The sequence below is a fragment of the Eschrichtius robustus genome, chromosome 10, assembly GCF_028021215.1.
Source record: "Eschrichtius robustus isolate mEscRob2 chromosome 10, mEscRob2.pri, whole genome shotgun sequence".
Classification (NCBI taxonomy): Eukaryota; Metazoa; Chordata; class Mammalia; order Artiodactyla; family Eschrichtiidae; genus Eschrichtius; species Eschrichtius robustus.
This window is the reverse complement of record NC_090833.1, coordinates 101,018,424-101,039,129: the sequence shown is the minus strand read 5'-3', so window position 1 is coordinate 101,039,129 and position 20,706 is coordinate 101,018,424. Positions and strand designations below refer to the sequence as shown.

The window sequence follows — 20,706 nt, the reverse complement described above, 5'->3', positions numbered from 1 at the left end:
TCTCAGATCCTCTGTGTTTACAGTGCTTCCCTCTCAATTTCTGGAGTATCCTCCAATAATTTTGAGAGATTTGTTTAAGGTTTAAATTTTGAGCCCATACATGACTGTAAATGCCAGTTGGTAATTTATCTGGTTACGAGTTCTGGATTCAAAAAAATTTTACCTCAGTTTTGAAGGCATCACTTAACCTCTTGTTGTCTAGCCCAGTGTTGATGGTCGAAGAATAAGTCTAGTACCTCTTTATTTTTTTTCAAGAATTAAAGAAAAATAGACTACTTTTGTAGAGCAGTTTTAAGTTATAGCAACATTGAGCAGAGAGGGTACAGTGATTTCTCATGTACCCCCCACCTCTCCCCAGTGCTCCCCAGTAGCAGCATCCCACACTCCATTATACGTGTGTTACAGTGAAGGTACTACATTGACACATCAGCATCATCCTAAGCCTGTAGTTTGCCTTAGTGTTCACTCTTGCTGTTGTATGTTCTGTGGGTCTTGACAAATGCATAATGACACAAATCCACCATTACAGTATCATACAGAATGGGTTCACTGCCCTAAAAATCCTGTGTTCCAACTATTCATCCCTACCTCCCCCTTAACCCTTGGCAACCACTGACCTTTTATTGTCTCCATAGTTTTGCCTTGCCCAGACTATCATATGGTCGGAGTCGTAAAATTTCTTCCTGTCTTTTCATGGCGTGATAGCTTTTTTTTTTCCAGTACTGAATAATAGTCTGTTGTCTGAATATAGTACCGATTATTTATCCGTTCACTTACTGAAGGACATCTTGTTGCTTGCTTCCAAGTTTTGGCAATTATGAATAAAGCTCCTATGAACATCCATGTGCAGGCTTTTAGGTGGATGTAAGTTTTCACCTCCTTTGGATAAGTGCCAGGGAGGATAATTGCTGGATCATATGGTAAGAGTTTTGTGAGAAACTTCCAGATTTGGATTCCCACCAGCAACGAATGGGAATTCCAGTTGCTCCTCATCCTCTCCAGCATTTGGTGTTGTCAATACATATTCTGGATTTTCACCATTCCGATAGGTGTGTTAGTGGTATCTCATTGTTTTGAGTTTGTATTTCCCTGATGACATCTAATATAGACCATCTTTTCATACATTTATTTGCCATCTCTGTATCTTTGGTGAAGTGTAAAGGTTTTTGGTTCATTTTTTAAAAGTTGTTTAATCAGTTTGTTTTCTTGTTGCTGAATTTTAAAAGTTCTCTTTATGTTATGGATAACAGTACTTTATCAGATGTGTCTTTCCCAAATATTTTCTTATCGTCTTGACAGTGTCTTTCACAGAGCAAAAGATTTAAATTTTAATTAAGTCCAACTTATCAATTATTTCTTTCATGGATTGTGCCTTTGGCATTGTATCTAAAAGGTTCTCAGAACATAACCGAGGTTATCTAGGTTTTCTCCTGTGTTGCCTTTTAGGAGTTTTATAGTTGATGGTTTTTTGTTTTACATTTAGGCCTATGATCTGTTTTGAGTTCATTTTTGTGGTGGGTATAAGATCTGTGTCTAAATTCATTTTTCTACATGTGGATGTCCAGTTGTTCCAGCACCATTTGTTGAAAACACTGTCTTTTTTCCATTGTATTGCCTTTGCTCATTTGTCAAAGAACAGTTAACTGTATTTATGGGTGACTATTTGTGGGCTCTTCATTCTGTTCCATTGATCTCTTTGTTCTTTCACCAATACCACACTGATATGATTAGTGTAGTTATATAGCAGGTCTTGAAGTCGGGTAATGTCAGTCCTCCAATTTTGTTTTTCTACTTCGATATCCTGTTGGCTATTTGTGTCTTTTGCCTCTCCATATAAACTTTAGAGTCGGTTTGTTGATACCCACAAAATAACTTGCTAGGATTTTGATTGGGATTACATTTAATCTACAGATCAAGTTGGGAAGAGCTGACATCTTGACAGTGTTGCTTCTTCCTATCCATGAACATAGAATATCTGTCCATTTATAGGGTTCTTTAATTTTTTTAGTCTTTGAGACTAAAGAGTGAAGCAGTCATAAAGCGCAATTATGAAGTTTATTGTGGGGTGACTTATACACAGGCAGGATCAGCTTGGACGACCATCCATAGGTGTTTGCAGCTGCACTCCATACCACCAAAAGGAGTATAGGGGGATTTAAAGGAGCCAAAGCTAAAAATGGAATCTGATTACTAAGGGAGAAGCACACCCACACAGATGGGACTGGGGTTTTTCCTCCCCGCCTCAGGGGTCTCATGTCCACTAACCATCTGCATCAGCAAAAGATATTCTCCCAGTTTTCATATCAGGTGAAGGCAAGGGTAAGAGTTGATAGGAAACTTAACCTGCTTTGGGTGCATTTCTTGTGAGTAAGCTAAAGCTCAGTCATGCAGAAAGGGGAGGGGGTGGGACTGTGGGCCTAAGATGGAGCTGACAAAGAAGAGTCAGTGTGGTTCAGCCACACAGAGCCCTTGGCCTGTTATTCATAGTTACTTTAAGTTCTCAGTTGGATAATTCCAGCATCACTGCCATATCTGAGTCTGATTCTGGTATTTGCTCTGTCTTTTCAAACTGTGCCTCACAGTTATTGATGAAAGCCAGACATGATATTCTGGGTAAAAGGAGCTCTGGTAAATGAGCCTTAAGTGATATGGTGGTGTGGTGTGGGAGGGAGAGATACACTATGTAGTTCTGTGATGAGGTTTTAGTCTTCAGGGAGTCTGCCTCACCGGGCTGTGACCTTCACTTGTGCTTCTCAGTTTCCTCCCCTCTTGTGTCCTACAGGGTGGCTAGGGGGCTGAGCCTTGAAACTCCTGTCACACCAGGGGACAGCTAGAGAGTTGGAGTTGGGTATTTCCCTTCCCTCTGGTCACTTAGGCCCTGATACAGTAAGGCTCCAATAAAATAGTTTCTCTCAAGGGCAGGCCTTGGTAAGAACAGAATACTTGGGTGTATTTCAAAAGGGGTACTTCTCCCTTCCCTCTGCTGAAAGCAAACGGGGGTTTTTCTCTGCTCTTCACTGTGAGAACCTGATGGTGCTTCTGGAGGTAAAACTTACAAAAATGTGGAGCCCCTTCCTTCCCATGACTAGGTCCCCTGGAGTTTTTATTTTTCAGACTTGTCCACACCAAGCCTCTAGCAGTTGGTCAATTGCCTTTCAGGTTTTCCTACCCAGGTACTGGTTCCTGCAGAGGATTCTGCTACCGTGAATTGTGATTCTCTGTATCTGCTTGTCTGTGTCTCCAGTTTTGGGGACAGTGATTCCTTGTAACCTCACTTCTCTCACCAATCTAAGAAGAGTTGTTGATTTTTCAGCTTGTTCAGCCCTTGTTAGGACAGAGTGATAACTTCCAAGCTCCTAACATGCCAGACTGGAAATGGAAAGTTCTCTCTCTTCATTTATTTTAATTTTCAAGAGCTCTTGTTGTCCCTTTTTATAGCCACTTGTTCCCATTTTATGACTATAGTATCTTCAGTTTTCCTGAGGATACCAGTTCTTTTATTTAATCTTCATAGGTCTTGGAACTACAAACAGTGATGCTTATTTTTATCTTTCTCATACCACTGGGTTTTTTGTTTGTTTTTTTTGTTTTGTTTGACTATTGATCATTGTCCATTCATACTTAAGAATTAAGGATTAATTACGAACAACTTACCTTTTCTTGAGTGATCAGAAGATTGTTTTTGTCATGGTACTCATCTAAATGGGAAAGTCAGCTTTGTGGGGAGTGTGGCGATGTCTGGGGCCTGTTAAGTGTCTAGGATTCAGGGAGCGGCGTGGGTGTTAGGCCGGGGGCGTACCAAATGCTAACGTCAGCTGCCCTTCCCTTGTATAGTTAGTGTGGAAGGGAAGGGAAGGGATCCTGACACCAGGTACAATTCCAGTAGATCTTGATCGAATCCTGTATTTTCACGTCTACTTTTGCATTTTTTATATCGTTATACTCATCTACTGTAAGCCTAGGGATGTTCCAGGGATGCTCTGGATAGATTTGCTCTCTGTTCAGTCTGTATCTTATCTTCATCTATGAGCTGCCCACTTCATGCAGTGTATATAAGCATGCTAGGCGAAAGTGGGGGAAAATGGCTGTCTAAGCAATCGGGGTAATGTCTCGCTGTTTTTATCTGTGAAGTAGAATGGACAATCTTACACAGACCAATTGACCATATATCTCCTTTTTCATTTAACGTCTTAGAATTGTAAATGCTATGTAAGTACAGAAGTTTATGTCTAAAAATTGCATGTCTTAATGTAAGGCCAAGGAGAGCGAACTTTGCAGAAAACCCAGAAGCCTTCTTCCTCCACCCAGTTGGATCTTGTTACTTAGCGTGAATTTTGATCAATATAGTAAGCATGCTTTTGCATCATTCCACAGATATTGATAGGTTGTTTTCATTTTCATATTTTTATTCGAAATATTTGAATTTTCATTGTGATTTTGTGTTTGAACCATGAAGTTTTAGAAGATTGTTGTTTAATTTGCAAATACTGGGGTGTTTCCAAATACCTTGTTATTTATTTCTGACTTGATTCTGATATAGTTAGAGGACATACTTTGTATGATTTCACGTTATTTTAAGTGTATTGAGGGTTTGTATTCTGAGTAGCATATGGTGTATCTGGGTTAATGTCCCGTGTGAACTTAGAAAAGATCTTTATTTTGGCAGTACTGGATTGGCGTTCTGTAAATGTCAGCTAAGCCTAGTTGGCTGTTTGTGATGTTCAGGTCTTTTATATCCTTTCTGATATTCCTAGCCACTTGTTATATTAATTACTGAGAAGCGTTCATATTTTTAAATATAATTATGTCACTTTCCCTTGTCACTTCTGTCAGTTTTTGCTTTATATATTTCAGTATTCTTTATTCATTTATTTATTTATTTTTGGCTACGTTAGGTCTTCGTTGCTGTGCGCAGGCTTTCTCTAGTTGCAGAGAGTGGGGGATTCTCTTTGTTGTGGTACACGGGCTTCTCATGGTGGCTTCTCTTGTGGAGCACGGGCTCTATCTAGGTGCACAGGCTTCAGTAGTTGCAGCACGTGGGCTCAAGAGTACAGGCTCAGTAGTTGTGGCACATGAGCTTAGTTGCTCCGTGGCATGTGGGATCTTCCCGGACCAGGGATCGAACCTGTGACCTCTGCATTGGCAGGCGGATTCTTAACCATTGCATCACCAGGGAAGTCCATATATTTCAGTATTCTATAATTAGGTTCATATACATTTAAGATTGTTATGGCTTCCCTTTTTTTGTTTTGTTTTGTTTTGTTTTGTTGGCCGCACCCTCACAGCTTGTGGAGTCTTCGTTCCCCCACCAGGGATTGAACCCAGACCCTCGGCAGTGAGATCTTGGAGTCCTAACCACTGGACCACCAGGGAACTCCCTGGTATGGCTTCTTGATTGATCCTTTCATCGTTTCGGAATGTCCTTTTTGATCCCTGATAACTTTGTCCTGAAGTTACTTTGTCTGATGTTAATAATCGTCTCTTCCTTCTTTATATGGTCTCTTAATTGATTCACTTAGATTATGTTTAATGAAATTATCAATATTGTTGGGGTTGGAAAGATTTTTGCTACCTATAGTATTCTGAATCCACAGGTAGGTTATTTTGTTTATCTTAGCAGCACCTTAAAGATTTATTCCACTGTTTTCTGGTTTACATTGTTTCTGACAACAAATCTGGAGCCAGTATTTTCTGTTTCCCTAAATTTAAGGTGTGTTTATTCTTTGTCTGCTTAAAATATTTTATTTGTCATTGGTTTTCAGAAATTTGATTAGGATGTGCCTTGGTGTGGTTTTTGCCTTTGTCTTTATCTTACTTTGGCTCCATGGTTATGTACTTACACATCTGGAAAACTTTCTGCCATTATTTTTGTCAGACTTTTTCTTCCTTCACCCCTCGGTCCTCTCTTTCATGGAGTGCATTTCATTTATGTTGGGCTAGTTGATATTGTCCTACAGGTCACTGAGGCTGTTTGTTTCCCCCAGTTTTTTCCTTTGTGTTCCATTTTAGATATGTTGTACTGTAATGTCTCACATTCACTGGTCTTTTTATCTGTGGCGTCTAATCTGCTATTAATCATATCCAGTGATTTTTTTTTTTTTCTTTCATTTTGGATCATGTATTTTTCACCAGTTTCATTTATTTATTCTCTTTTCCCCACCCCACCCCCATTTTTCTATTTTAAGTGTTTATGTCTTCCTTTAGCTATTTGAGCATAGTTGTTAATAGTTCTTTTAACATCTTTGCCTGCTAATTACATCGTTTTGGTAGTAACCCGCTTGGTTATGGGGTTACAGTCTGCCGCTTTTCCACAGGTCTAATAATTTTAGTTGGGGTGTTGGACATTTGAAGTGTGTTGTGGAGCACTGGGTTTTATTGATGTCCTTTAATGAATATTGGAGTTTGTTTTGGCAAGCAGGTGCTAGGATGGGTCTATAGCAGCTTTTATTCTTAGGGCTACTTCATCCTTCTGGTTAAGGGATTATCTTTTTATGGTTTTTACTGACTGCCCTGTGTGTTCAAAGAGGTGGCTAGATGGACTTTGAACAACTCTCATGCCTTTGCAGGTTAATATCTAGCCAGACTTAAGACCACCCCTCCCCTTCCAGATGTTTGGAGCTCCCTCTGAGATCTCTCTCCTTGCCAGCACTCAGATCCACAACTCCCAGCCACCTCGCCCTCCGCAACTCCCATCTGACTCTCAGTGTAGCAGAACCACAGTGTTCTTGGTCTCCCCTTCATGAACCATCATCCACAAGTCGTTGTCGGGATGCACTTGGTTGGTGTGGGGGCCCCTGCGTGGGTTTTCTGCTCCCTGGTTCCATAGTCCTCTGCTGCCTGTTGTCCTGATGTTTGGATCCAGGTGTGTCATATCTCTTGTCCCATTTTGTAGTTGTTTGTGGCAGGAAGACAAGTTCTGTACCTTTTAGTACTTTATGACTAGGATTGTCATTTTTTGTTGTAGTTTTTGTCCATGTGATTTTGGTTTTGTGTTTTATGGCCGATTTAGGGAGATAAACTGCTGTCCCTGTCATTTTATCTTCCCAGAATCCCTTATAGCTCCTATTTAAAAGATAAGTAAACAAATGGTTTTGTTACATGTTGGCTGTTTGTGGGTTTTTTTGGCCACGCCTCGTGGTTTGTGGGATCCTAGCTCCCCAAACAGGTATCGAACCTGGACCCTCGGCAGTGAAAACGCAGAGTCCTAACCATAGGCCACCAGGGAATTCCCTTGTGGTTTATTTTAATTTCATACTTTATATAGCAGTTTTTCATAAGTTAACTTTTTCCTGAGTTTGAACTATTTTTTATTCAGTTTTCGTTGACTCATACTCACTTCTCTTTTAGGCCATGCTGGTGTATCTGCAAGCATGATGAAGAAACGGACATCCCACAAGTAAGCAATCCTGAAACTTGCCTTTTTAGATAGCGAATTGTGGTCTTTGGTTACATGAGATATGAGGTCATCTGTGTGAGGCCCTGTCCCTGTATGAGCAGGTCTTGCCTCAGAGCAGCCAGCGTCACACATAGCCTTGCTGCACGCTGAGTAGTGGTGTGCTACCTAATCCCTGTGCCTTGAGGACCTGGCTAGCACTCTGCCAGGCACACTCACTTCTTTAGAAGATTTTCAAATGAATGAGGAGCTTGTAATTTAGAGAAAGCATATGTATGTTGAAAGATAATTTTAAGTGACAAATGTGTTATAAATCCTAAATTCTATAGGTACTAGAGAATAGAAGCAACTTTCTTCCTCCCTGAAATCTTCTTTTGTGTGTCATGTAGTTAGTCCAAAAAGAAAATTGAGATACTATCTTAAATAACAATATCCACTGGTACTGTATTTTATTTAATAGATTTTACAAGTATCCACAGTATCCACTACTGTGCAGTAGTGACGGCTACTGCACCATGGAACCCTCTCTAACAAATCAGTTATGATTGTATGAGTCTTAATCATGGATTGTTAAATATGGAAGACTCTCCTTGACCCTAGCACCTCCTAAGACTCTTCCTATAGCAATTATTTTCGAATTACTTATATTGAAATGCTTGCTCCTCTTGGTCACCGTACTGTAGTGGTCAAAGAGTGTGAGTCCTCTGGGCTTTCGTGGAAGGTCTGGATGAATAAAGGTGCCTTTCAGTAATTGTTGGTGATTAAACATGTCTCTATTTAAATGAATACTTCTATATGTAATGTAAATATTTGTGATATTCAGTTTAAGAAATGACTTGGAAAGTAAAAATATGAAGATAAGGCAAGTCCTGAGGTTTGATAAAGCGTTTCTCAAATTTCATTTATTTGCCCATCACCTTCACATCTTCTGCCATATTCAGTAATCTGATAATTTATGTAATATATCTCCACTCATTATCATATCATTACCATAAATGGTAAACCACCTCTTGGCACAAATAGAAGGTAATGAAAAAAAACTTAAATACAGTGGGAAATGAAAGTAAATTACACATTAACTTTGCAAAACCAGAACTGTTCATCTTTTTTCCCCTAAAACACAAGGCTTGAATACCTACCTGTTCAATTTTTGAAGTTCATGTGTGTACAGCTAAAAGGGTTTCTCACCCTGTATGTTGCATGATGCAGGGAACTTGATCTAGTGCTTTAATATGAGATGTGCTTGTCTCACTTAAAGAGTAGACGTTTTGAACATATTAAAAGGGAGAAGTTGAAATGAGAAGAAAAGTTATGATTTTCCTATTTTTTCTAATCTCAGTGCAAATTTCAAGATGGGTGGGATGGAAAAAAACTGAAACAAAAGTCTCCACATTTCACAAATGAAAGGTGTTAATAGTTGTCCTTGGAGGGGTGAGTGGGAGTAATGGCTGGTGGAGAGGCTGGCCTTGGAGTGGGAAGCCCCACTGGCTCAGCTGTGGGCCTTACCAAGTTCCCTCATGTGCCTGGTGCTCTGCTTAACTCATGTAAAGTCATGGTGTTGGACTAGAACAATGAGGTTTTCAGCTTTTTATCATAGAATGCTTTCTAGATGAAGTGTTTATAGCAAACAAATACAGGAAAGCAGAACTGGAGCCTCACTCTCCTTGCCTGCCCCCATTGTGGCTCTCCAGAAAGTAAGGCACTCGGGACTCCTCATGTGCAGCCACTGACCTGTGGTCATGCCTCCTCTCGCTTCCCGTGTTGGTACAGGGGGACTGAGCAATAATAACTCCACACGCAGATGCCTCTGCTTGCTTGAGAGAGAGTGTCACAGGAACGCCCAGGAGACAAATGCTGGCAGAGCCACCGTCCTGAGAACGGCACCTCCTGTCCCCGTGGGTGCTAGGGGATTCGGGTAATGGGTTCTGAAGTGCTTGGAGCAGTGCCTCTGCACCCAGAAACGTTGTGTAGCTGAGTCTTGTTCTCATTTTTTAAAGTAAATAGAAACAAACTTTTGTACTTCTTGCGGGCTAGGGTCCTTGGTGTGTTTGGGGGACAGGCTGGTGGACAAGCCTTTCCTGGCTTCCCAGGAGGTTGTTTGGGAAATCTGCACTGAAGTTACATCTTGAAGGGAAGTGTAGTTGGGGGACATGTAAGGTGAATTTAGCTACAGTGATTCTTTTTTTTTTTTTTATTTTTTTTTATTTTTGGCTGTGTTGGGTCTTCGCTTCTGTGCGAGGGCTTTCTCTAGTTGTGGGAAGTGGGGGCCACTCTTCATCGCGGTGCGCGGGCCTCTCACTATCGTGGCTTCTCCCGCTGCGGAGCACAGGCTCCAGACGCGCAGGCTCAGTAGTTGTGGCTCACGGGCCTAGTTGCTCCGCGGCATGTGGGATCTTCCCAGACCAGGGCTCGAACCCGTGTCCCCTGCATTGGCAGGCAGATTCTCAACCACTGCGCCACCAGGGAAGCCCTACAGTGATTCTTTGTTTTAGTTTTCAAATGTAAATCTGACTCTTTTCTTCCTAATTGGAATAGTGGATAGATTTACATTTCAGGGTACTGCTGGAAGGTATGACTGGGCTTTGGTGTATTTCCTACTAATGTACATTTAGAAAATGGATCAGGAGCTGTTACACGCTAAGTTGAGGATTTCCAGGGAATGTTTTCCTTTCATTTTATAAGATACCAGTACTAGTCACCAACCAAAACTGTCACTGTGCTCCTCCTCCTCGTGTCCCTGGTGTAGTCTCGTTTAGTGTTCATGGCATCCCTGTCAGGTAGGGACCATGAATCCTTCTGTGCACAGAGAGATTAAGTAACTTGTCTGAGGTCATACATATACGAAGTGACTGAGCTAGGATTCAGAAATAGGACAGTCTGATTCTAAAGCCTATATTAACTACCACATTCTATTTCCTGAACTGTGTGTTTTGTTGTCCCATATCTGAAAAATATATTATTTCTGTCCTAAACACACAGACTAGATAACAGTTGGAGCAAGCATCTAAATGATCCATGGTATTGACAATCTTAAATTGGTCAAATATGTAATACTTTTTAATCAATTTGCCAGTAACTGTTATTAACACCAGTGAAAGTGACTAGTGCTTTGGAAAACCCTTGAGGCATTTGGATGTTTGCCATGGACATCTCTGATATCCTCAGGGTGTACAGTGTGTAGACAAAATAGTGAAAAACCCATAGTGATTTGGATGGAAAACTTGACTTTCTCCATCTTGTTTTTATATTGCCAATTTAAGCTGGGAATGACCGTATCAGCTGTAGAACTTTTATCAAGCAACAAGTACTAGAGAAGCAGTTTTTTCTCTCTCGACTTGCTGGTATGCATTTTGCAGAAAGATAATTATTTTGCCGTAATAGTTTCTTTTGAAATCTGCTGGAACACAGAGTAAGGAAACTGCTTTTATCTTACAATACGAAATAGAATAAGGAAAGAGGTCAGTTATTAATTCATACACCAAAGTACGTGGTGTGTGGCAGTCATATACTGGTTCATAGTAGAATTGTAATAGTTGAAAAATTAACTTGAAGAAGTATGGTGCCTTTAAATATTGACTATAAAAGTAAGATATTTACTGATGAGAAACAGTAGTCAACTTAAGTCAATAAGGGAGTCTAGATAAAAGATGAAAGGTCTTAAAACAGATTTTTTTTTTAATTGGGGTATAGTTGATTTATATTATGTAAGCTTTAGGTGTACAACATAGTGATTCACAATTTTTAATGATTATACTCCATTTATAGTTATTATAAAATATTGGCTATATTCCCTGTGCTGTACAATATATCCTTGTAGTTTATTTATTTTATGCATAGTAGTTTGTACCTCCTAATCTCCTATCCTTATTTTTCCCCTCCCCCTTCCCTTCCCCTATTGGTGACCACTAGTTTGTTCTCAGGAATTCTTTTCTTGATTACCAAATAATTAGAATGGTACTTTGAGAACTTATTTAAAGTATTGAGCAAAGTACAGAAATGTTTTCTGCACTCTCAGTTTATCTTTTTTGGGCACATGGGTGGATAGAAATTAGTATTTGTTCTGGATCAGCTCTACTACCAAAGGTATGGTGCCAGCAGCAGTAGCACTTGGAAGCTTGTTAGAAAGTCTTTGGTCCCTCTCCAGACCTGCGGAATGGAGCCCAGAGTCTCTGGGGCAGGGCTTGGGTATCTCTTTTCAAAAGCTCTCTAGGTGATTCGATGCATGCCAAAGTTTGAGAAGCACTGGCCTAGACCATTATCAGAGCTGATATCTTAAAGCACATTAGATAACTAAGTCAAGTTGTTTGGAAATGAGTACACAAAATTACAGCAATGAAGGATGATTGGATGCTGTGTACTTGGTCACCATTTTCTCCCATTGAAACTACAAGAAGGACTTCCCTGGTGGCGCATTGGTTAAGAATGAGCCTGCCAATGCAGGGGACACGGGTTCGAGCCCTGGCCTGGGAAGATCCCACATGCCGCAGAGCAACTAAGCCCGTGAGCCACAACTGCTGAAGCCCGTGAACCTAGAGCCCGTGCTCCTCAACAAGAGAAGCCACCACAATGAGAAGCCTGCGCACCAGAACAGAGTAGCCCCTGCTCACCGCAACTAGAGAAAGCCCACGCGCAGCAACAAAGACCCAGTGCAGCCAAAAATAAAAAAATATAAATAAATAAATTTATTTAAAAAAAAAAAAAAAAGAAACTACAAGAAAAGCCATTTATAGCTTCTGGAGATAAGAAACAAGGAAAGTGATTATAGATGTTTAATTCTTGTTTCTCTGCTTTTATCCTTGAATTGTTTTGGATCTTGACTCGATGCAGCTTTTTTTTTTTTTTTGGTTTTATTTATTTATTTATTTATTTATGGCTGTGTTGGGTCCTCGCCTCTGTGCGAGGGCTCTCTCCAGCTGCGGCAAGCGGGGGCCACTTCCCACCGCGGCACGCGGGCCCTTCACTAGGTCTGGAGCCTGTGCTCCACAACGGCGGCCTCTCCCGTTGCGGAGCACAGGCTCCAGACGCGCAGGCTCAGCAATTGTGGCCCACGGGCCGAGTCGCTCCGCGGCATGTGGGATCCTCCCAGACCAGGGCTCGAACCCATGTCCCCTGCATTGGCAGGCAGACTCTCAACCACTGCGCCACCAGGGAAGCCCTCGATGCAGCTTTTTATTTGCCCTTGGCTATGTAATTCCATATGTCCTCAGTTGAATGAAGTGTCTTGGTATTTGTTTACAGTATTGCTGTTTATTTATTGAGTACCTAGTAAATGATAGTTAAGAACATTTTAGACTTTTTTTTCCAAGGAAAATACCAGAGACTAAGGACTGTTAAAAATAATGTATCCAGGGAGAACATAAAACAAAATCACCATATTCAAGGAGCTGTTATTTTAAATTTTAAAAGGCCGTTGCTTTAAATCATTAATCTCACATCCTTATTTGTACTGCTCTTATTTATTTATTTATTAAAAAAAATTTTTTTTTTTGGCCATGCTGTGTGGCTTGCGGGATCTTAATTCTCCAACCAGGGATTGAACCCCGGGCCCTCAGCAGTGGAAGCGAGGAGTCCTAACCACTGGACCACCAGGGAATTCCCTGTACTGTTCTTAGATTGAACTGTCTAGAGATGACACAAGTGTGTTTGTGTTCTTTTTATATCTTCTTCCGGTAATCCGACATGTTCTTATTGTTTGCTTTTATATATACTATTCCAACTCATGTAAGTAAGCTTTAATTTTTATTAAAGTTTGTTTTATACATATATAATTATTTATTTATTTTTGGCTGCGTTGGGTCTTCGTTGCTGCGCGTGGGCTCTAAGTTGAGGCGAGCGGGGACTACTCTTTGTTGTGGTGTGCGGGCTTCTCATTGCAGTGGCCTCTCTCGTTGCAGAGCATGGGCTCTGGGTGCGCGGGCTTCAGTAGTTGTGGCTCGCGGGCTCTAGAGCCACAGGCTCAGTAGTTGCGTTGCACGGGCTTAGTTGCTCCGCGGCATGTGGGATCTTTGTGGACCAGGGCTCGAACCCACGTCACCTGCATTCGCAGGCAGATTCTTAACCACTGCGTCACCAGGGAAGTCCGTCCCCCCTTAAAGTTTTTCTTACTGATTTTTGAATCTGAATTAGCGATTAGAAATTAAAGTAAAATGTTAGAGTTTGTTTAATATATAATTTTTAACTTTTCTAGTATGGAAAATTTCAAATACACACAAAAATAAAGTAGTATATAATAAATCCCGAATTCCTATCATCCAGCTTCAATAATTATCAACATTTTGCCCAATATTAGATACTCTTAGTATATTTCTTGTTATTTAGGGAAGTTCTAAACCTTGTCTTCTAGTAGATGCTATAGTTGGAAGAGCTTAAATCAGTTTATCAAAAACATATATTTCTACACTCTTAACATTAAATAATATCTAATATTTTAACATATGTTTAAAAATATTTCAAAACATTCTTCTTCGTAAACTTCCGCTGCAAGGGTATTTGAGCAGTTTAGGCATTCAAGGTGCAGTAATTGGAAAGCTTGACTAATGATTTTAAAAAGTAGTATATTATTCTAATTACTCTTTTTGTCTTTAGTATTCATTGAAGCATCCATCTTTTTTTTTTTTGGCCGCGCCACGCGGCATGTGAGATCCTAGTTTCCCCACCAGCGATCAAACACGTTCCCCCTGCAGTGGAAGCACAGAGTCCCAACCACTGGACCACCAGGGAAGTCCCATCCATTCATTCTTTTTTACCTCCTCCTTTCAATCAAATTAAGTTGTTTATTAAATAAATTGGGCAGAAATGGTATCTATATTAGATGTCCTTTAATTCTTCTTTTAGAACTAGTGAAATGATGTAAAAAAAGGCAACAAATAAAATTTGGAATTGATAACACTAATATGTATAAATCTGTTTTTATATATAGTTTCTTGCAGAATTAGAACATCCATTGCATTAATTTAAGAGTAATTAAAAATTGTGTTTTATCTGCCAATGAAAGTAAAATACTTAAGTCATAGAAAAATTTGAAAACACAGGTAAATTCAGAGGAAGACAACTTATTTTTAATGCCATCATCCAGAGATTTCACCTGTTAATAATTTAATGTATGTTTTAAAAGATTTTTTCTGCTTATCTGTATGGATAATTGTGTGGCCTACTGTGTGCCCTGCCGTGCACAGTACTAAGTGCTTTGGAAACATTATTTCATTTATTCCTTGCAACGACTCTGAGGGATGTATGTACTGAGTTGAATAATGTCCTCCAAAAATCATGTCCACCTGGAAACTGACTGTAATCTTATTTGGATATAGGGTCTTTGCAGATGTGGTCAAGTTAGGATGAGGTCATACTGGATTACGGAGGTCCCCCAATTCAATGACTGGTGTCTTTATAAGAAGAAAATTTGGACACAGACTTATAGGGGAAAAGGCTATGTGAAGACAGAGATTGGAGTGATGTGTCTACAAGCCAAGGAATAAAATGTCATGTTTTTTCTGTGATTTTAATAGCTATGTAGTTATTTCATCATATAGATACACTATTACTTATTGAATCAGTGAGACCTATTGAACATTTTTTTATTTCCAGGTTTCCCTGGTATGAACACTGCTCAGAACATCACTGTAGCTGTAGCTTTGTGCTTGTCCACTGTTTTCTTTTGATAAATTCCTAGACATGGAATTACTGGGACAGTGGATTGCCAGATTGTTCACTAGGAGGGTTGTATTTATTCTGTAAGCAGTTAGAAAATAGTACTTCATTGTAATTTGCATTAAATTTGCGGTTTTTTGTTATTGGTGTAGAAAGATCATCCTACCAGCAGACCAGAACACTGAGAAATCTCTGCAAGATATACATCAGATGGGAATAGATTTATATAAAAACTAAGCTAAGCCAAGGAACTCCCAACCACTTTCAGCTGCAAAGGAAGACCTCCAAAAAGTTGAAAAAGTTAAATGTTCAAACTAGACCCCTAGAATCTGTTCAGGTCAGGGAGAGCAAAGGCTGGCTGCAGTCGTCTGAATCATTATGGGTGAGAAACCAGCTGCATTAAGCAGTAGATGCTCACCTTACCTCCCCTGACTTGAAGTTGCTACTCAGTCTCGGCTGCTCCACAATTCCCTGGGTCCTGGCTGCTTTATCAGAACCTGTACTTAATACTCAGACACCAGGGACCCTGACTTGGCCTGAAGAAATACATCTCAGCTACAGATACCACTTAATCTTTCCTTGCATCTGAAATATGAACACTAAGAATCATCAGGCACCTGAGGAACACTTATAGCACCAAAGAAAGTCATACATGGAACAGGGCAGCTAACCAGGAATCTACAAGTGTTAAGAAAGCTGCCACTCAGACAGCAACAGACTCGACAAAGACAAGGCTAAACCCAGAAGTTCATAAGGAATCAGGAAAAGTGAAAATTATCCTCAGATATCAGAAGTTGTGTTCATTAAAAAGAAAAATCATTCAAGATAAAGAAATAATCAGTTCATAGAAATTAAAAATATTATGTAAGGTATTCAATAGATAGACTGAAATTCAAGCCTGTTTTACCTAATTCAAGAGATTGACCAAGTGCTAGTGAGGGATAATTAGAAACATATGTCACAAGTCCTGGTAACATTTCAGAATCCAGTAACAAAATTCTAAAAGCAATTTGAAGAGGAAGATGGGTTACCCTCAAAGGAGCAAGGATCCGATTGGCATCTGGTATCTCTTAACTCTGGAAGGTAGAAGACAATGAAAATACCTTTTTGCAATAAAGGTACTGAGGGGAAAGGGAATTTGAGCCTGCCTTGTATACCTAGGCAAGTCAAGGATGAGAACAAAATAATATTTTGAGGCTTGCAAGAATTTGGAGTTTGCATTTGTTAACCCTATCTGACTTACCAGAGGACGTGTCCAGAAAGACCAAATATATTGGGTTGGCCAAAAAGTTCAGGTTTACGGGAAAACCCAAACGAACTCTCTGGCCAACCCAGTACATGAGAAAAAAATAAATGTTGCAGAAGGCAGCAAAAATCCTCTTGTTTACTTCTAAATAAGGAAATGTGCTTTAAAAATTATTTTTAAGATAGTAGCAAGATAAATAACAGTTTGGAACAGAAGACTAAATTTCAGCAGTGTGGTGAAAGTGGCCAGGAAGGGGTTACTAGGTGCTAAGGTGTTTGTTTTTAAAATTCTTTCCTTCTTTTACTAAGAATTTTTTTGTTATTTTTAGTCTTGCTTGGACCAGGGAAGGAAAAGTATAGGTTTTGATTAATTGTAGATTTTAATAGAAAATTGTAAGCTTAAATAGGATTTTTTTTTTTTTTTTTTTGGCCGAGCCATGCAGCTTGCGGGAGGCTTCCCGACCAGGCATCGAACCTGCGCCCTTGGCAGTGAAAGCATGGAGTCCTAACCACTGGACTGTCAGGGAATTTAAATAGGATATTTAGGAAGTTAGAAGTAATTGCTGTTAAGTCTAGAAATAAGATCTATAGATTCCTACAGCTTCCATTAGAAGCTTTATTTGGTGCAAAGAAACCTTGTTCATCCTAGCTGTATAGATAAAGGAAGAAAGGGGTTAGGAAATGAGACAAAGCATTGCAAACAGAAACACAAAGCAAAATGTTAGAATAGACCAAGCATATTATTTACCACAGCAAAAGTTAATGATTAAGGGCTTCCCTGGTGGGGCAGTGGTTAAGAACCCGCCTGCCAAGGCAGGGGACACGGGTTCGAGCCCTGGTCTGGGAAGATCCCACATGCCGCGGAACAACTAAGCCTGTGCGCCACAACTACTGAGCCTGCGCTCTAGGGTCCCTGAGCCACAACTACTGAGCCTGCGTGCCACAACTACTGCAGCCCGTGCGCCTAGAGCCCGTGCTCTGCGGCAAGAGAAGCCACCACAGTGAGAAGCCCATGCACTGCAACGAAGAGCAGCTCCCGCTCACCACAAGAAGAGAAAGCCTGCGCAGCAGCAGCAACGAAGACCCAACGCAGCCAAAAATAAATAAATAAATAAATAAATAAATATTTTAAAAAGTTAATGATTAAAATTCCCTTTAAGAAAGTGAGGAAATAAAATCCATGCAAAAAGGAGGGATTGTGTTTCTTCAGAATTAAAGGATATAGGAGCCTCTTTGAATAGGGATGCTTGCTGGCTAGATTTGAGTCCCTTGTGTTGTTCAGAAGATGGAGGAGAGCCTTGTGTACTACCACTGGAAGTGACCAGGATAAAAACTGCTTGTTCTGAAATGTGATTAGAAAGCGTCAGGCGTCTCCCTCTTCAGAAGCAATTGCGGTTCCAGAAGAATGCCACTGATGAGTATAGAAAGGATTAGTGACTGAACTAGAAAATCACTGCTCTGAGTCTTCCAGTTGCCCTTTTCTGCTATCAATGGCTAAGTTTATATTGGTTTTGTTGAGAATCATGGTAGTAGAAAATTTCATGCCTCTGAATCTAGGATGGAACCTTTTCTGTTGTAGTCAGTGTTTTCCAGAGAAACAGCACCAGTGGTGCGTGCATAGAGAGACTGGAGATCCAGGGAAGAGCTGATGTTGCCGCTTGAGTCTGAAGGTAGAATTGCCTCTTTGTGTGGGGCGAACACTGTTTCTTAATACCTTTAACTGATTGGATGAGGCCCAACTATGTTATGGAAGGCAGTCTGTTGATTTACATTTTAGTTTCATGTAGAAAAATACCTTCACAGAAAACATCTAATGCTTGACTTAGATACCTGAATACTGTGGCCCAGCCAACCTGACACATTAAAATTAACCATCACACTGGTGAAGATGCTGAATTTGCTTATAATTTTGGTAGTAATAATGGAATGTCTGTGTGAATTACAAAATGGTGCATATGACTGAATTCTTTCTTCAGTGAGTTTTGGGAACCAACCTCTGCCTTTGCTGTGAAGAAAGCCTGATCCTGTACACAGGATGAATCACAAGGACTTTTGCCTAAAGATCAAAAGAAGATAGGTAATTGTCTATTTGAAGAAAAACGTAATGCTAGAAAAGATTCTTGTATTCTAAAGGAGGAATGTAATCACCTTCACCAGCCATATCCCTACAGAGGGCCAGTTGGATGTAGTGGCACATTTTCAGGGATTATGAAAAGGTCTTGAGGTTCACTTTCTTTCGGGTTTGAGTGTTAGTAGTAGTTACAAGTTACAGACTCGATAATATGTTATCAAGGTTTTTTCCTCTTCACTAAGTTTTATACTGAAGTCTTCTGAAATTAATCTTATTAATTCATTTATTTTAGCTTATATAGATTGGTTCCTTGCTATGTACAATATTGAATTCAGCTCTTGCTTTTCTCCTTTCTCTCTCCATTTAATATCAGGTACTTTGTTCCAAGTAATATTCTTTTGTTTAGTGAGCTTCTTATACTTTACGTATTCTTCTTTCCTACCCTTTTTCAGAGTGGTGTGAACTCTATTTTCAGAGCAGGTAATAGTTAAATACTACTCTATTTCTCTTGTCCCTGTGTTTGTTCTGTAGTAAGAGATATTCATTGCTTACTATCAGCTCTGTGCTGAAACTTTTCTAAGTGTTCTTTCCTTTTTACCCCCTTAATATTTATTTATTTATTTATTTGGCTGCAGCAGGTCTTAGTTGCGGCACGTGGGATCTTTAGGTGTGGCATGTGGGATCTAATTCCATGAGCAGGGATCGAACCCCGGCCTGCTGCATTGGAAGCACGGAGTTGTAGCCAGTGGACCCCCAGGGAAGTCCCCCAGGCGTTCCTGATTATCTGAAACTCTGTCCTATACAGTCGTCCCTTGGTGTCCGAGGGGGATTGGTTCCAGGACCTTTCACACCATACCAAAATCCATGGATGCTCAAGTCCCCTATATAAAATGGCATAGTATTTGCACATAACCCACATAAATCCTCCCATATACTTCAGATCATCTCTAGATTACTCATAATACCTAATACCGTATAAATACTATGTAAATGGTTGTAAATATAATATAAATGATAGGTAAATTGTTGCCTGCGTGTGGCAAATTCAAGTTTTGCTTTTTGGAATTTTTCTATCCACGTTTGGTTGAATCTGAGGATGTGGAACCCATGGATATGGATGGCCAACTGTTAACTTCTCCAGGAAGCATTTGTGAGAACAGTATTCCCCGCGTTCTTATGTGTTCACACAGTTTTATCTGTGTACTTTTACTTGGAGGTCGGTATAGAATTCTTGGCTGCCTGTAAAACCCTCGTCTCACATTTTCTTTCCTGAGAACCTTAAGTTTGTCACTCGGTTATCTGGTGGCACACGGTGTCACTGTGTGATTTTCTTTTCCTTACACATGTGATTATCTTTTCCTTACACATGATGCAGTTCTTTTTGCTTGGATGCCCACGAGATGTTATTTTCTTTAAAGTTTGTTTGTTTCACTAGACTGTCTTAGTGTCAGTAGTTCTGGGTCAGTTTTCCCAGGGGCGTGTTTGTACATTTAAGTCTTTTATTTCTGGATATTTTTCTTGAATTATTTTAGTATTCTTTCTGTTCCTCCGATTTTAGCTTTTGGGTGATTCTGTTATATGGAAGTTGGAATTTCATATCTGTTCCCATCTGTCTCTTTTTTATTATCTGTTTTCCTTAAATGCCCCATAGTGTCAATTTCTTCCATGTTCCTCTAGTTTAGCCTTCATTTTTGAAAAGTTTTCAAATTGCTGCTTGTTTCTTGACTGTGTCTGATTTTTCTCACATCTTCTCTTGTGTAGCTGGCTCTCATCTGGGCTCTTATGTTTTTGATGTAAGTTCCTCTTTCATGGCCTCTGTTATGTGCATAATGTTAGGTGATAATTCCCATCTGCCTTTGGGCATATTTTTGGGTTTGCCTCTGTTGCCCATTGGTGCCACCACGGTCCTCTCCCATGAGAAGGGGTGAGGGTATTCCAGGACAGCTATCCTCGCTGCAGAGCTCTTCAGTATTCCCATGGCATACTCAAGTTTCTCTGTATAGTCTCCTCTGTGATACCTGTTGAGGTCGGCCTCCTTTGGGCCCACCCCGTAAGCATCTGAACCTCATCTTTCCTTTACGCGCGGGCCTCACCCTGCTCAGGATGTTACTCTCGGTGTGTGTCCTCAGCGCAGGGCTCTGCCTTTCCTGGAAGGCCGTTTGGCTGGGTGTTTGCAGAGACTTAAGCGCTGGGTTAGACACAGTGTTTTCTGGTCTCAGGTCCTGCATATAACCTTTTGAACCCTTTTACAGTCCAGCTGGAGAAGTTTTCCTTCTGAGGTGTTCCCTAAATGGTGTTCCCTATCTTGCTTAGGTAAAGGACTGTGTCAACTGATTCTAGGCCTCCTTGA

At 40.3% G+C, this 20,706-nt stretch overlaps 1 protein-coding gene across 2 annotated transcripts in view; it reads left to right on the top strand.

Moving 5' to 3' along the window:
* SPIN1 (spindlin 1) overlaps positions 1 to 20,706 on the top strand; it is a 65,244-nt gene that overhangs the window by 30,924 nt on the left and 13,614 nt on the right. For both annotated transcript variants that reach the window (XM_068551849.1, XM_068551848.1), the window contains one exon: positions 7,348 to 7,396. In XM_068551849.1, coding sequence (XP_068407950.1) covers positions 7,371 to 7,396 — 26 coding nt within the window. In that variant the 5' untranslated portion in view covers positions 7,348 to 7,370. The remainder of the gene's footprint in view (positions 1 to 7,347; positions 7,397 to 20,706) is intronic.